Source organism: Carassius gibelio, chromosome B8 (genome assembly GCF_023724105.1).
Source record: "Carassius gibelio isolate Cgi1373 ecotype wild population from Czech Republic chromosome B8, carGib1.2-hapl.c, whole genome shotgun sequence".
Lineage (NCBI taxonomy): Eukaryota > Metazoa > Chordata > Actinopteri > Cypriniformes > Cyprinidae > Carassius > Carassius gibelio.
The window spans coordinates 21,689,327-21,704,398 of NC_068403.1; the positions used below are offsets into that span (position 1 = coordinate 21,689,327).

At 35.3% G+C, this 15,072-nt stretch overlaps 1 protein-coding gene across 1 annotated transcript in view; it reads right to left on the bottom strand.

Moving 5' to 3' along the window:
• The window catches only part of LOC127963250 (solute carrier family 12 member 5-like), a 53,251-nt gene extending 43,188 nt beyond the window's left edge, over positions 1-10,063 (bottom strand). The window contains exon 1 of the mRNA XM_052563049.1: positions 9,735-10,063. Coding sequence (XP_052419009.1) covers positions 9,735-9,789 — 55 coding nt within the window. The 5' untranslated portion in view covers positions 9,790-10,063. The remainder of the gene's footprint in view (positions 1-9,734) is intronic.
• Between the last annotated feature and the right edge of the window lie 5,009 nt (positions 10,064-15,072).

The following is a 15,072-nucleotide window of genomic DNA, read 5'->3' on the forward strand; positions in this document are numbered from 1 at the left end:
AAGGTTGGAAAGAAATTAACTCTTGGTTTCAATTCAATAAGTAAGCAAACAGAGTCACAGTGTTGATGGCATTCAGCTCAGCAAACACAGATCTCTATCTTTTTCTCTCCATGCAGTCTGACCTACATAGTGGAGAACTACTGCCTGATGGTGCATGCAGCTGCCACACACACACACACACACACACACACACACAATCAGATACGCATGTAATGCACCAGACATAATGTGTATTCATGCTTAAAATCCACATGATTCATTCAGCTTTTTCATTACTATTGACAGAACATTTTCTCCACAGAGTCACCTGATATGTGTGAGTGTGTGTGTGTATGTGGAAAATATATAGATATGGACAGATATGCTGAGTTGCCTTGTTTTAATTATCAATGTTGAAAACAGCTGTGGTACTTAATAATTTTTTTTTTTATGGAGACTGTGATACAGTCGTGATGTCAATTGGTTTTATACTTGTCAAAATCTACTGAAGGGTAATAATGAAACAACAGTTTCAAGTGATTTTTTCACTATTATGTACAATATACTGTGCATTTTCATGGGTTTAACAAAATATTTTATATATATAAGAGATGATTAAAACAACTTCTTGATAAAAACACATTTTTGACTGCTGAAATAAAAATTAAAAGACAAAAAAGCCAAACATGTGAGTAACGCAATTTATTTAACCCAATGTATAATGAAGCATTTCAAATGTTTCTAGTATGTTTTATAGTACCCCAAAATCAAACAGTTCACCCCTTACATGCCTTATCACGTCCGTCAAAAAGTTAGAATTGTTGTCATTTAGAATATTAGAACTAAAAACATCGACAGATTACACTCATGGGCATCACTTCACTGAATAATTGCTAGCTGAGAAATAAGTAAATTATTACCTTTTGATTCATCAGTTTTCAAATCCACATAATTTGAATATCATTTGAATATGACATAGTCAGAGACTGTAATATACAAAATACATAACACACATGAGAATAAATGTATTCTTCACTCGCTAAAACAGACAGGTGATTATAGTTTGATCACTATCTTCTCAGTTGTTTAAAAGGTCATTATAAAAGTTTGATAAAAAAACTATATATATATATATATATATATATATATATATATATATATATATATATATATATATATATATATATATATATATATATATATATATATATAATAGATGATAAAATATTACATGATTTGTTACATTTAATTACCCCTTTTGCAGGTTTTGAATCATATTTATATAACCAGAGATTTGGAAAATGCCACCCACAAGGATATTTTTCCTTTTAATTCTTTGTATAGTTACCTGGTGTATTAAAGTTTTATCCTTTTTAACAGGAGGCCCACAAGTGAACTGGCCCACTAAGAAAAGTCCCTGTGTTCCCTATGGCCAGTTCATCCTTGCACACCACACAAATTACCTTTTTAAAGAGCCCCTGGTTGCAGTGACATTAAAGCATTCTTAGGTCAGACCAGTCTAAGACCGTACCGAAAACTTCTACTTAACAGGTCACCTTACAGAGATCAGCTCCCGCTCACACAACTCCAGCCAGCTGAGCGGCTATTAAAGATCTGTCCCACAGAGCGGGAGAGCAGGACAAAGTGTTAAGAGCCAATACTGGCAGACTTCACCAGACTTCAGTGGCACATGGTGTGAAAACAGTCCTGCTGAAAGAGGACATGGTTTTGGACTAAACAGAGACACAGCTTCTTTTAGCACATGGGATGGAGCGTCATATGTCACTGTCTTGTGCACGTACATGTCAACTGCCGCAAAACCCCAGGCAAAGCTCCGCTTAGAAATCTGTTGTGTCTGTGAACACGTGCCATGTCATAAATCATCTTGCCCTTGCAGATCATGTTGTCTTTATCAATAAAGCCATTCAAATGCAACACACAATGTTGTGGAAAAGGTCACTAGAGATGATTAAAGATTAAACTGTCATGCTGACTGCAAAACAAGCTACTAATTACATTATCACTGTGCAAAATCAAGCATGATTTATGCCGATTAGCGCAATATGAATGTCAAGGTCAAATATGTGCAATATGGCTGTTGCTTTATTGCATGGATAAGCACAACTCTACATACATGCACACACACACACACACACACACACACACACACACACACACACACACACACATGCACAAAGCAATAAGACCATCAATTTCTCATAAATAAAATCTATGAACTGACATTATTATCTGACAGGGGAATAAAACATGGAAATCCATCAATTCTATAGCAACAACAAGAGACAAGCCCTTCTCAGCTAACTTCCCTATTTAAAGAGGAAATTAGAACACAGAGGACTGTAGACCAGTGAAAATGGAGGACAGAACTGAGAGAGACATGCATGAAAACTGGCTGAGGGATTTAGTCCGGTTCCAGATGAGAAAGGAGATCCTCACCCTACTCAGAAAGGAGAGAGAGATAGAAAAAGGGAGAGAAAGAATAGGAGATTAAAAGCGAGAGAAATGGAGAAAGCACACAGTGCGCTCGGGGTGAAACCAACTCCAGGGCAGCATGTACCATTTCTTCATGTCCATCTCTGCTCTCGAGGTAATTTCATTGTTCTCAGCAGTGTATGGACAAATCTGACTGAACATATGAATATAAGCTGTTTTAACACCAAACAGTTGATATGGTATAGTCACATTAGCAACATTTATAAAATTTCACTGGCAAATAAAAGTCTATTGTCTATTGGCAATAGCATAGCAATGTACGAAATCCATTTCACAGTGAAGCTAATTTCAAACCAAGCAGTTTTCTGTTGGTCACTGCATTGAATTTGCTTAACTAACTTCAGCTCGATGTAAAATCTGTGTGTGGAAATCTTTTGCTCTAATTTGACATTATCAATCACATAGATTCCTATAAAAGTGTCTTGATTTTGCACAATTCGTAAATAAGCAAATATGCAATTCACAAACATCGGCAAATACAACCATACTTTCACCTCACGATTGCACATCATTATATTTAAATGACTGGATATCAGGCACAAAATCTACCAAACAATGGTGACTGCACCTTTAGGCTATGTCCATATGAAGCCAGAGCTTACCATATCCAATCTTTTATTCCCTCATTTCAAGAAATATCTGCATCCACACAAAACCACGAAACTGACACAAAACTATGTAGTATACATGCCAGACCGGTATGGGGCCCTGTAATTCTGCCACAGAGACACACTAAAAATGGAGAAGAACAATTGGACTATATTAATATACCTAGCGCTCGGTATACAAATGAACACGGAAAAATACATCTATTAATCTGTGTTAATCTTAGTTGATAAAGAAAAAACAATTGTTCAGTGTTTGTTCATGTTTTTGTTGCTCTTACATGATGTAGCATTGTCTGACTAGGGGCAAGACGTGGGCTGATGATGTCATAGTTTCAGAAAATATATGGATTCGCTGTCCACACGAAAACGCAAGGGTGACATTTTCAGATTTATCCACTCTGGGACCCGGTTAAAAAAAAATATTGGCTTCACTCTCCCAAAACGCTGGATCCGTGTTGACGAAACGCCTATACATACAAATTGAATGTGTATACAATTCACATTTTAAATTTGAATTAATTTGATTAAATGATTCAATGATGTCATTAATACTTTAATTCCTGAATGACCCACCAGTCTAAAAAAAAGAAAAAAAAGAAAATGCTTTAGACAATGATTCAGTGACTCACTCATTAAAACAAATCTCCAAATTTCTACAAATATTAACATTAGTATAATACTAAATGTAGCCGAATTCATAAAATCAGCATTTTTTAACAAATCGGTTGAATGAATGAAATTATGTAACCTGCAGAAAGACTCACTGAAATATCTATTCAACCATTTTCCCAAAGACACTTGATGGATGGCCAGTCCATCATAGGGCTCGCAGAAAAATTTGTATCACTTATGCCCAAACTGACAGTCGTAAACGAGCAAACAGAGACAAATGAAATGGTATAAACAATGAAAGTTCCCAGTGTTGTTGGGCTGTTAGTGTCAGTAATCTTGGAGTGCTGCATCATCAGATTCAAGGACCAGATATGTGGGCCTATTTATCGAAATAACCAGAAAAGACAGAAAAGGTACATGAACAGAATTGAGGATTCCAAAGTGGCATCATCTGCATGAGCATCACAACCTCACTCTTCAATTCTCATTGTGGTTATGCAAGAACAATCTCATTACTTTTTCAAGGCCACTGCCTACTATGATTTGGCACTTCAGAGTAAAACTTAATGAATTCTTAACTGACAGCAGGAAGAAGACAGTAAGAAGTGCAAACTTGCAGACCTCACACAGTCACGTAGCTGAGAAACTTCCTCCAAACATCAGAAGCCCCAGACATATTTAATTCTTCTCAGTCCAGTGGACACAAGTAAAGAGACTCTGAGAGTGTATGTTAGCTTGTCTACATGAGACAAGAAATGGTGCAGATTAGCAGCACTACATGCATTATCACAAGGCAGAGATGTAAGTGTCTTCTATGGACATCACTGTAGTGAGAGTTCATGCATATCCAGCAATTCAAATACAGAGATTGCGCGCTGCCAACTCTCTATGGCTATGTTCACAACTTCACACAGTCCCTGTTTGGGAATGACTAATATCTTAACAAACAGGTGACTCTTCAGTGGTTCTGTTCTTACAACAGAAGCAAAAAATATATATAGATCTAGACAGGTGGAGCTGGGGGAGGTGGAGGGTTTCAGAGGAATTCTGATGAAGAAGAAAAAAATAAGGTCCTAAAGATTAAAGATTACAAAGGCATTACAAATTCGAATGATGTGCATACTCTAGATAATAAACTGTGCAATATCCCATAAAAATGAATTATTAATTTATGGTGATTTCAATAAATAAATATATAGATAAAAATTATAATTTATACATAGGTATTCCCAATAAAAGTTAAACTACTGAAATATAATTTCTCGTAGTCATTGGAAGGAGTGCCAGTACTGGTGCCTCTTTGAAAGATTTTGTGCATGATGTTCCTTGTTACATAATGCAGTTTCTTTATAACTAACCAGTGTCTTACCAGAACAGTGTTTAATCAACATGTAATTAACCTTCTTATAACTTCCACTCTGCATGATGTCTCATCTCCTTCTTTCTCTTCAGAATATTGTAGCTGCTCTTTTCTTTTGCATGTCTCACCTCACAGCCTCTGCCCTCTCCTCTGTTCTCACCCTAAAATGGCTTCCCAGACACCTGCCAGAGACAGCTGGCCATGACAACTTAACAAAACCATCCATCAAGGGCAAATACATCAGCAGGATTACAGGAAGGCATATAAAAATCCTTTATGTGGCATTAGGGAAATATTCTTATATAATGCATGGTCTTTTGCAGTGACATAATAGTCACTACACTGCCACAATTACATAAGAACTACATCCCCCTGACCTTAAAGCAAATTAATTACACACCTACCCCATGAATTATGATTGCGTTTATGTTCATTTCCTGATATGTAAATAATTTTTACATTTAAAATTGAAATTCAGTTGAATACAAATTTAGTTTTCAACAGTTCTGCATCCTGCTTGCTACCTACAATATAATTTACATTTAAAATGTGTTACCCATTCATTTGTACAGTAAATGTCACATGAGCTTGAAAAAAGACCTTAATGATCGTAAATATAACTGAAATTTTAAAATGATGTAAACATAACCAGATGGTCTTAAAATACAAATCCCAATTAATTATCACAACAATCTACTTGTCAATGAATACAATAACTCAGAGCTAAGCCACCCAAAGATAATTTTGTTCATAAACATCCCACTCTGCATGGATCTGAGCAATGAGCTGACAGGAAATGCATTTTCTTGCCTGCCTTTTTGTTGCTTGTCATGACTGTGGCAGGTTGTCTGTCAAAAACACTCACACTACGAGCTTTAAATGCCATGAGTTGATTGGCGGAGAGAAGCTGTTTTTTAACACATGAAGTGTTGATTAAAACCTTACATCAAACAGATCCAGGAACACTGTATTCTGTCTTTATCAAATGCCAGTTATGGACAACCTGCAGTGAATTGTAATAGTTTTTACAAGCATCTGTGTCTTATGAGGGAGAGTAATAAATATATTTTTATACTTTATGAGTTTATGAGGTAACATTGCATGGTGCAGTTTATAACACAGCAGAATGTTACTGGATTCATAGTCAGGCTTTATGCAAAAATTTCATATTACGAAATTCTGAATACTGTATGTTTTGACACAACTTATGGCTTCTGGCAGCTCCTTTTTTCTCAAAGAGAGAGTGCGTCATGGTGTTATGATGATGGCTGCATCTGCCTGCAAAGTGTTTTGTAAGGGAACCCAAGCATGCATTTAAATTGGTTTTATTCGAGTCAAAATATTTTTTACATGACTTAAGCACCCTGAATGCATTAGGTCGTGTTAGGTAAAAATGGATGGTTCCTGTATAATTCTTATGGTAATGCCCAGGCAATTAAGCTTGCTTAACAACAAATAGTTCTCTCTTGTACTTTTAGTGTCTGTATGATTTTTGAGGACAGCTAGTGCTCTAGATGTTCTTAATTTAGGATGGTCCTGTTATGTTTTAATGGTGTCTGTGGCTGTTAAAACAGGTCTGTGCCATCTGGCCTGATGTTTGCTTGACCTGAGACTTCACCACAAGGACTAGCAGCCATCAGTGTACGCTATTCACAGAATACATTTCTTTTCCACATGTGCTTTCTTTCTTAAATTGCAGTATATATATATATATATATATATATATATATATATATATATATATATATATAAACCCACCCATCTCTAATTAATAACAGAAACACACTCATACAGTATATATGGCCAAAGGTTTGCAATAATTATGTTTTACGAATTATTTAAAAAAAGAATGATTTCTAAAGGATCATGTGACACAGAAGACTGCAGTAATGATGCTGACAATTCAGCTTTGACATCACAGGAATAAATTAAGTTTTAAAATATATTCAAATAATAAAAATAAAAAGAGTTATTTTAAATAGTAATAATATTTCACAATATTACTGTATTTTGAATCGAATAAATGCAGCCTTGGTGAGCATGAGTCGTTTAAAAAACATTACATTTAAATGGAACCTGCTCAAAACCTGGTGAGACGATACATAATTTTGCTCAATGCTGTGTGTATAATTTAGAGCTGTGATTTGATAGGGTCTTTATTTGTTCTTCTGAATTCAATCAACAATCAATTTCCTTCTGCCTCCCATCCAATTTCTCAACTAATCTAGGCCAGCCTTCTTCGCTGCTAACAAATGCCAAAGATCACCGGTGTCATAATGCAATCTCAAACCTCATTATCCACTGTGAGAATGCACCTTAGGTCTGAAATGATCCGATGTGTCAGTCTGCTCTTTGAGTGGTGTAACTGCAGTGTCAGAGTGCCTGTAATTAGAATGCACATTATCTGTGATGCTGCTAAAACTTGTGACTGGTAATAACACATAAAAAGCTGATGGTATCTTTATCAAACCTAACTGTTTTCAGAAGTCAGCATTTCACACAGTGCAGCTTGGCTGTTAAATTAAAAATCATAAGAAAATGATTGACATTCTCTCCACTTAAAGTTCATAAAGCCGACAATTCTTTGAATATTAAGATGCTGTGAGATGGTGATAGTAGGGAAAAAATAACATTTTTATTGTCTCTGCATGGTTGCAAGAAAATAACTTTGAGGTGCAACCCTTGTAGCTTTTTGATGAATAGCTATTTGCCAAAGAATGCAAAACAGGAATGCAAAAACCTGAAGATAAGATATCCACTAATAATAATAAAAAAAAACAACAACAAAAAATCTTGCTGGGTAGTATGCTGTACAAAGGAATTTTTTTTTTTAAAATGTCAGGAATCCGATACAATTATTAGACAAAACTATTATAGTTAAAGTAAATACAAAAATGAAGATCGTAAGTTTTGTTTTGCTAATCTTAAAAAAGGTTACATTTATTTACTTACAAAGCTCTTGAATCCCTTCTTAAAGGAAAAAGCTAAATGTAAAATTCCTCTTTGAAATTTACTATTAATTTTCAAAAATTGTTCAGTGTGTATATTATATTATATTATATTATATTATATTATATTATATTATATTATATTATATTATATTATATTATATTATATTATATTATATTATATTTTTATTAAATCATTCATTACAATTCAATTATTTAATAGTGAATGTATCTGAGTTTAAATTCAAGAGAGAATAATGTCTGTTTTTTTTATTTCCCCCAAAGTGAGAATGACAGAACAAGACTGTTTTGGGACAGCTTTAGCTGGTGAGCTTCCAAGCATGAATTTTATGACCAAACAGGCATTAGCACCACTGCAGTACTGTCCCTACCCCCTGATGGGATGGAGAGAGAGAGAATTCAGGGCAGCATTGGACTTTGAAGGAAGGGAAGCAGAGAGAGAGAGAGAGAGAGAGAGAGAGAGAGAGAGAGAGAGAGAGAGAGAGAGAGAGAGAGAGAGAGAGAGAGAGAGAGAGAGAGAAAGAGAGAGACCATTTGAAAAGAAGCAAATGCTATAATGCAGCAGTCTGCAGCCAGCTCCACTCATTTCTACAAAAACAAAATTTGGAGCAGTCTGTCAGTGACACTGGGCCTGGATTGGGTTTGCAATCACAATGCATACACTCGCTGACTGTTTCAGAACCATGGAGAGCTCCACTGATACCAGCAGCTCAATCAGCATCCATTTCAGCACCACAGACAGGGTCTCTGCTACAACCACTGCAATCCAATCATGACACTTATAACACACTGCATTTAATAAGAGAGCTATTTGCTCAACTGTCTCAATTTGTAATGTGTGTGAAACACAAAAAATGTTTCAGCACTCATAATGAGTTCAGGTTCTGCTGTACTGCAGGGGGCTAATAAGAACGCATGCGAGAATAGGTCAGGTACAAGCTAATTTAATTCCTATCTCACGGGCTGGTGTTGAGCTGTACCTGTAGGAACAAAGCTCTTTTAGAGACTGAGATCTTGTATCTAAGACCCCCTTTTCCAAGAGGTTAACAACATGAAATGCTGTTTGCTTTTGTTAAAACACTCCAATTATTACAATTATTCCCCGCAAAATTATATATATACATACACACACACATTTTTAATCATATTAAATACATATTTACATTTTTCAGTGCATTAAAACTGTGACACACACACACACACACACACACACACACACACACACACACACAACACACACACACACACACACACACTGCTGTCTGTACTTCCTCAGACAGACACAGAAAACATTATCATTCTCCTCACAGCAACCTTGCAGCACGAGCCTTTGCCAAAGCTGCACACACATGCACCCCCCCCCAACACGCACGCACACCCCCCACAAAATAATTTCCAATCGTATCATTCCTTTCAATGCTTCTTGCCACATACACACATGCACACAAATACAAAAGCACCACTGATTATGATAGTGCAAGAATATTTGCACTCATACTCTGACATCTTGTATCTCCCACACACACTGACAAGCAGCTATCAGTAATTTGTGCATGACTGGTTACACACACACACACACTCCTTGAACTTGAACTGGTACCATCACTAGTGAGCGATAAAAGGCACATTTGCTTATCCTCCACACACACATACACGCACACCCAATAGCAGTTGCAGGATCAGTCCACTTACCCTGACTGTTGGGTCCCCCATCGCCCTCTTCGCAATCGGTGAGGTTGTTGTGCATTTTGGAAGTTTGAGCACAGATCCCCTGCTAATGCTAACACTGCTACTGTGTCCACCAGCCAACGCATGTACCAGCCTCACACAGATGGAGGAGAAGGAGATGGCTTGTGTTTCTCTGCCTCTCTCCTCTCAAGAAAGCAAGCAGTGCTGTGCTCCGGCAGATTGGAGTCCTCTCTGGATACTGACTCTCTCTCTCTCTCTCTCTCTCTCTCTCTGTAGGAGGAGGAGGAGGGGTTCGGGGACAGAGAGAGGCTGCAGGGATGTAAATGATGGAATGCTTAATAGTACTTTTTTTTTCTCTCAAACACTCACACAGCATTTTGTCTCTCTCTCTGCTACGCAACTATAGGCTGCCCATGCCTCACCATTATATTCACAATGCTAGGAATCTTGTTGGCTTATATGTAGCGTCTGTTGCAATGTCTATGTCATCACTGGGTCAAACTGTGCTCATATCAGAAAGGTTGCAAAAAAAACAAAAAAAAACAAGCACATGTGGTTGTGATTTAAAACTGTAGTCTTCATTCTCAGGTTGATTGCCCTGAGAATTCACAAACCAAAGAAAACAGTAATCTGCATTTTTGCATGCATTTTATGTTGATTTTATTTTGAGAAAATGTGTAATGGTTTAATGGCTGGTTGGTAGATTGTTGCTAAGGTGCTCAGAGAGGATTTAACATGTTTATATGGGTGTTCTTTTAGTTGCAAAGGTGTTGATATGCAGTTGTTAATCTGTTCTGGATGCTGCTAATTCGCAAATCCAATGCAATTTCAATTTGAAAGTCTGAAAGCTAGAGATTTTTGCCCTTCCTTGCAAAAAGAGCAGCACAGCTTGTTGCATGATTTGTTTTAGATGGTTGTAAAGTGTTACCTATTTTCCAGAAAACTGTGTTTGATATCTCATTAGAGCATTAATATTTTAATTCTGCCATTTTATGAGACTCATGAATCAAACACCTCGACCTTCTGCCTTAATGTTTTTATATGTGATGAAATATTTATGAGGCAAAAGCCATGTAAGGAGTAATTGTCAGAGGCTTTTACACGCTCTATGTCACGCTACAGGTTGTGGAGTTGTTGTGAGATTAAGTGATGTGGAAATCTTGCTTTCTGCTGTCTTTTATATGCACTTTCCTTCTGACCTCAGAGGTAAACTCCACTCAGTCTTCCTTCCTGAGAGCTTTCTATAAATACAGAGAATAAATTAAGGTATGGAAGATTTTTTCTAAAGTGCAGGATAGTGAGAAAGAGCACACATCAGGAATTAGGGACACACAAATGGTTAGACACATAAATGATAGATCTGCTCAGAGAGAAACATTGATGGATAAAAGCCACTGTGTGAAGCTGGAGAGGTCAAAGAATGGATACAAACACGTGGCTTTGGAACAGCATAAAATGTTCTCATACATCTTATATGTGCATATACTGTACATCAGGGAAAGGCAACTCCGGTCCTGGAGGGCCACCATCCTGCAGAGTTTAGCTTCAGCCCTCATAAAAACTCACCGGCCTGTATCTATCTAGTAATCCCGAAAAAACTGATTGCCTTGTTCAGGTGTGTTTAATTAGGGTTGGAGCTAAACTCTGCAGGATAGTGGCCCTCCAGGACCGGAGATGCCTATCCCTGCTGTACATGTAGAGTCCAAATGTCTAAAACAACACTGAACTCAAAATCTAATTTAAACCAGAGATAAAAGAGATAAAAACTACTTTAAACAAAGAAACGTTCTGACTTTATTAAGAATTGTTTTATATTTCTATATGGATGGCATGATCATCAGGTCAGCTTGTGCAGCTCAAGACATTATCTTTTTAATTTCAAACTTTTATGCTTATAAATTGTAATTTTATTTAAAAAAAATTACTTAAGTCAAGACACTACAGGCAAAAGCACAGTTTTTTTTTTTTCATGCATTTTAGGCTAATTGGAAAGACTATCCGAAAGAAAACATCAAAAATACACCTTTGTATGTTTATTTTATTGCACTTCATCTAGATTTCAATTCCAATTAGCATTTTTAAAACGAGTTCGAAAATAGCTTCAGTAGCACTATACAGTTTGAATTCTGTCTATATTGTGAAGGGGGTTTACAGAAGGATTTGTCTGTATATCATTTTCCTGATTTTATATGAGATTTTATTCCTGAAATGTTTTTTTTCTAGCTGTTGACAGTATTTTCTGATTTATAATACAAAATCCTCTATTACCTTTGACTTTAATATGTAAAAAAAAAAAAAAAAAAAAAAAAAAAAAGTTCATATTTAATTAGACACTGCCTCATTCACATATTTAAACAACAATTCAGAAAACCTGTAATAAAAAAATAAATAAACAACTGGGGAATTATGGTGATATTTATTAGTTTTTACGCTCTTCACTTGGAGTGTCTCAAATGTACTAAAAATACTAAATGTTCTATCAAATGTATTGCAAATTGAATCAGAGAAACAGAGACAATAACGAAAAACAAAAAAAAAAAAACAGACCAATGAACCTTGTGCAGATAAGTGGTATCAAGGTCTAGGGTGAAGAAAGGAGATAACATTTTGAGAAGCATGAGAACATGCTGGCCTGGCTGTATTCATGCAGTGAATCTCCACTGAGACGACACTTTTACTCCTAAAAGCATTTAAGTGCGGCATCTTGCCTATTTTTAGCATCGGAAGCTCAAAGACACAGAAAATGTTTCTGAACTCTGAAGTTTTCTCTATGATTAAAGAATCTGTTCTCATATCTGTGTGTGTGTGTGTTTGTGTGTGTGTGAAGACATATTTCTATATATGGTCCTAATGACATGACTGAGAACACAAGACTTCTGTAACATCAGAAATTCATAGAGTTAAAGCACCTTTACAAACCTTTGACTTTACAACCATTTGCATTTTTGCCCAAATCCCCAAAACTTGTCAGAAAAGTATATTACTGTTTGTATGCATGTTCATAGTCTGTCCAGAATGGGCTAAAATTAATAATAATAATAAAAAAATATGTAAAATCTCTCTCTGAATAGGAAGTGTCTCAAATGTCAGTTGAAATCTACATGATAATTACACAGTCATGTCCAATTAGGCATCAGATATCATGAAACAAATGAATTCTCTAATTATACAACAATTTAGGGCTCATTCATAAAATCTAGCATAAACTCTGCTAATTTTGTCCAAGTTTCAGAATGATTATATGTTTGAGAATATGAATATTTTCTCACATTGATCAGTTGCACCCTTGTAATAAAAAGTACACTTAAAGCATAAACCTTCAAAAACAGTAGGCTATACTTATTACAGAAAAAAAAGGTTTAAAAAAAAGTAAACTGAATGTAACATTGAAGTGCATATTATATTAAAATGTATTATAGTTTACATTTATATAAAATGCAATTAGTTTAATATATGAGTGTTTTTGTGACCCACTTAAATAGGTCTTAAATACTTATTTATATGTAATTTCTTAATTCTACTGTCTTTGAAATATGGTTAAATAATATTGCAGAAGGTAATTTCTAATGTCATTTCTATTGATACTTGTATGAGATGCATTCAAATGTATTTGAAATTAACTTGTTTAAAGCATAATAATATACTGAAGATTTGAAGTACACTATAAGTGTGCATTCCATACAGTTAAGCTCACATAATTTTTACAATGGCAGGAAACATTTTTTATGGATAAAGACAGAAGCAGAGCTGACAGAATCTTCAAGAATCACACGGCTTCTGTACTGTGAAATAGAAAGGCCTGGTCCAGATGTGGACCGACTCCCTCAAGTTTGCTGGAATATCAAACTTCTGCCATGATTGGCATCCTTCCTGAATACCATTTTCATCTGGGCAAAGCGGCTTTAGTGCTTAACCCAGAGGGCACCCCCCATCTTTACGTATACACATATACACAAAAAACGGCCCTAATCCACAGATTAAGGCCATAGAAAAATGTTGCAATTTGCTTTTTCATTTAAGCTAAAAATGAAACAAGAATGTAAGAGTCATCACATTCGATTAGACAGCACAAGACATGGAAATGAGCACCTAATAAGCTCGTTTAAACATTAAGCAGTTTGGGATTCTCATTCTTATCAAGGCTTGCCAATGTTTAAATGGAATTGTAATGAGCTGTCTATTTAGTCCCAGGACAACCAAGGGCATTTCACTGGGATTACAGAGAGCACTAGGCTGACCAGCAGCTGTACTGGGGTGAAGATTAAAACCGTGGGCAGAAAATTACCTTTCTGATGGCGATCTTTCACAAAGTGCTCTTTGGTTATCATTAACTAATATTGCGTAAGGTGAAATGCCACAGGACATGATGGACCTCCAAGAACTGTTTGAATGTCATGATGTCAGGATTTGATTGGAAAGCCTTTCAGAGGTTTAGATGGACAGTTATTTCATTAAGTTTATATATATCCTTAATATGTATTTTAAGTATGGTTAATGACTCATAATCAGACTCGAGACATTTGACATGGTTATGATAGCAATAAACAAAATAATTGATATCATATACACTACCATTCAAAAGTTTAGGGTCAGGATTTTTTACATTTTATTTTTGTATTATTATTTAATTTCATTTAAAAAATGTTTTTTTTTTTTATTAAAACAACAAAATGAATAGTTTTATAATAGGATATAGGTCATTCACAATTATACAAAAGATTTCTATTTCAAATAAATTTTCTTTTAACACCTTAACTGTCACTCATATTTTTGAACATTGACTTTGTAGTGCACGATCCAAACATAAATTTGTATTATTCATGAATGAAAACATTTTGTAACATGATATTGATGTACCATTTACATGGTAATGCAATGTCTGATTTTAAAATGGATTTTAAAGGATGAATTTTGAGATTTTAAGTTTTCAGTTGATATATAATATCTCGTGATTTCTAAAACGTGATAGAGAAAAAGGCAACAAATAAGTCTTGTTTTTTTAACAAAGGTCAAAATTCCTGTTATAATGTAGATTTTTGAGGGTGCACTCTTGTCATAAATTAATCTATTACTTTTCCTACATAATTTTTAACAAAACACATTGATAAAATATATATTTGGGAGTCTTAGACTTTTCCAATGATGTATAGTTTGTCAAGAATAGATTAGATTTAATTGTAATATAGTGAAGTAAATGTAGGCGTCCCACAGGGCGGATGGGTGACAGTTAACAGGTTAAACTTTGAAATCATCAAAGAATCCTGAAAAAAAAAAAAATTGTTTTTAGCATTTAAAATAATAAGAGACATTGCCTGAGCACCAATAAATAAATTAAAAAAAT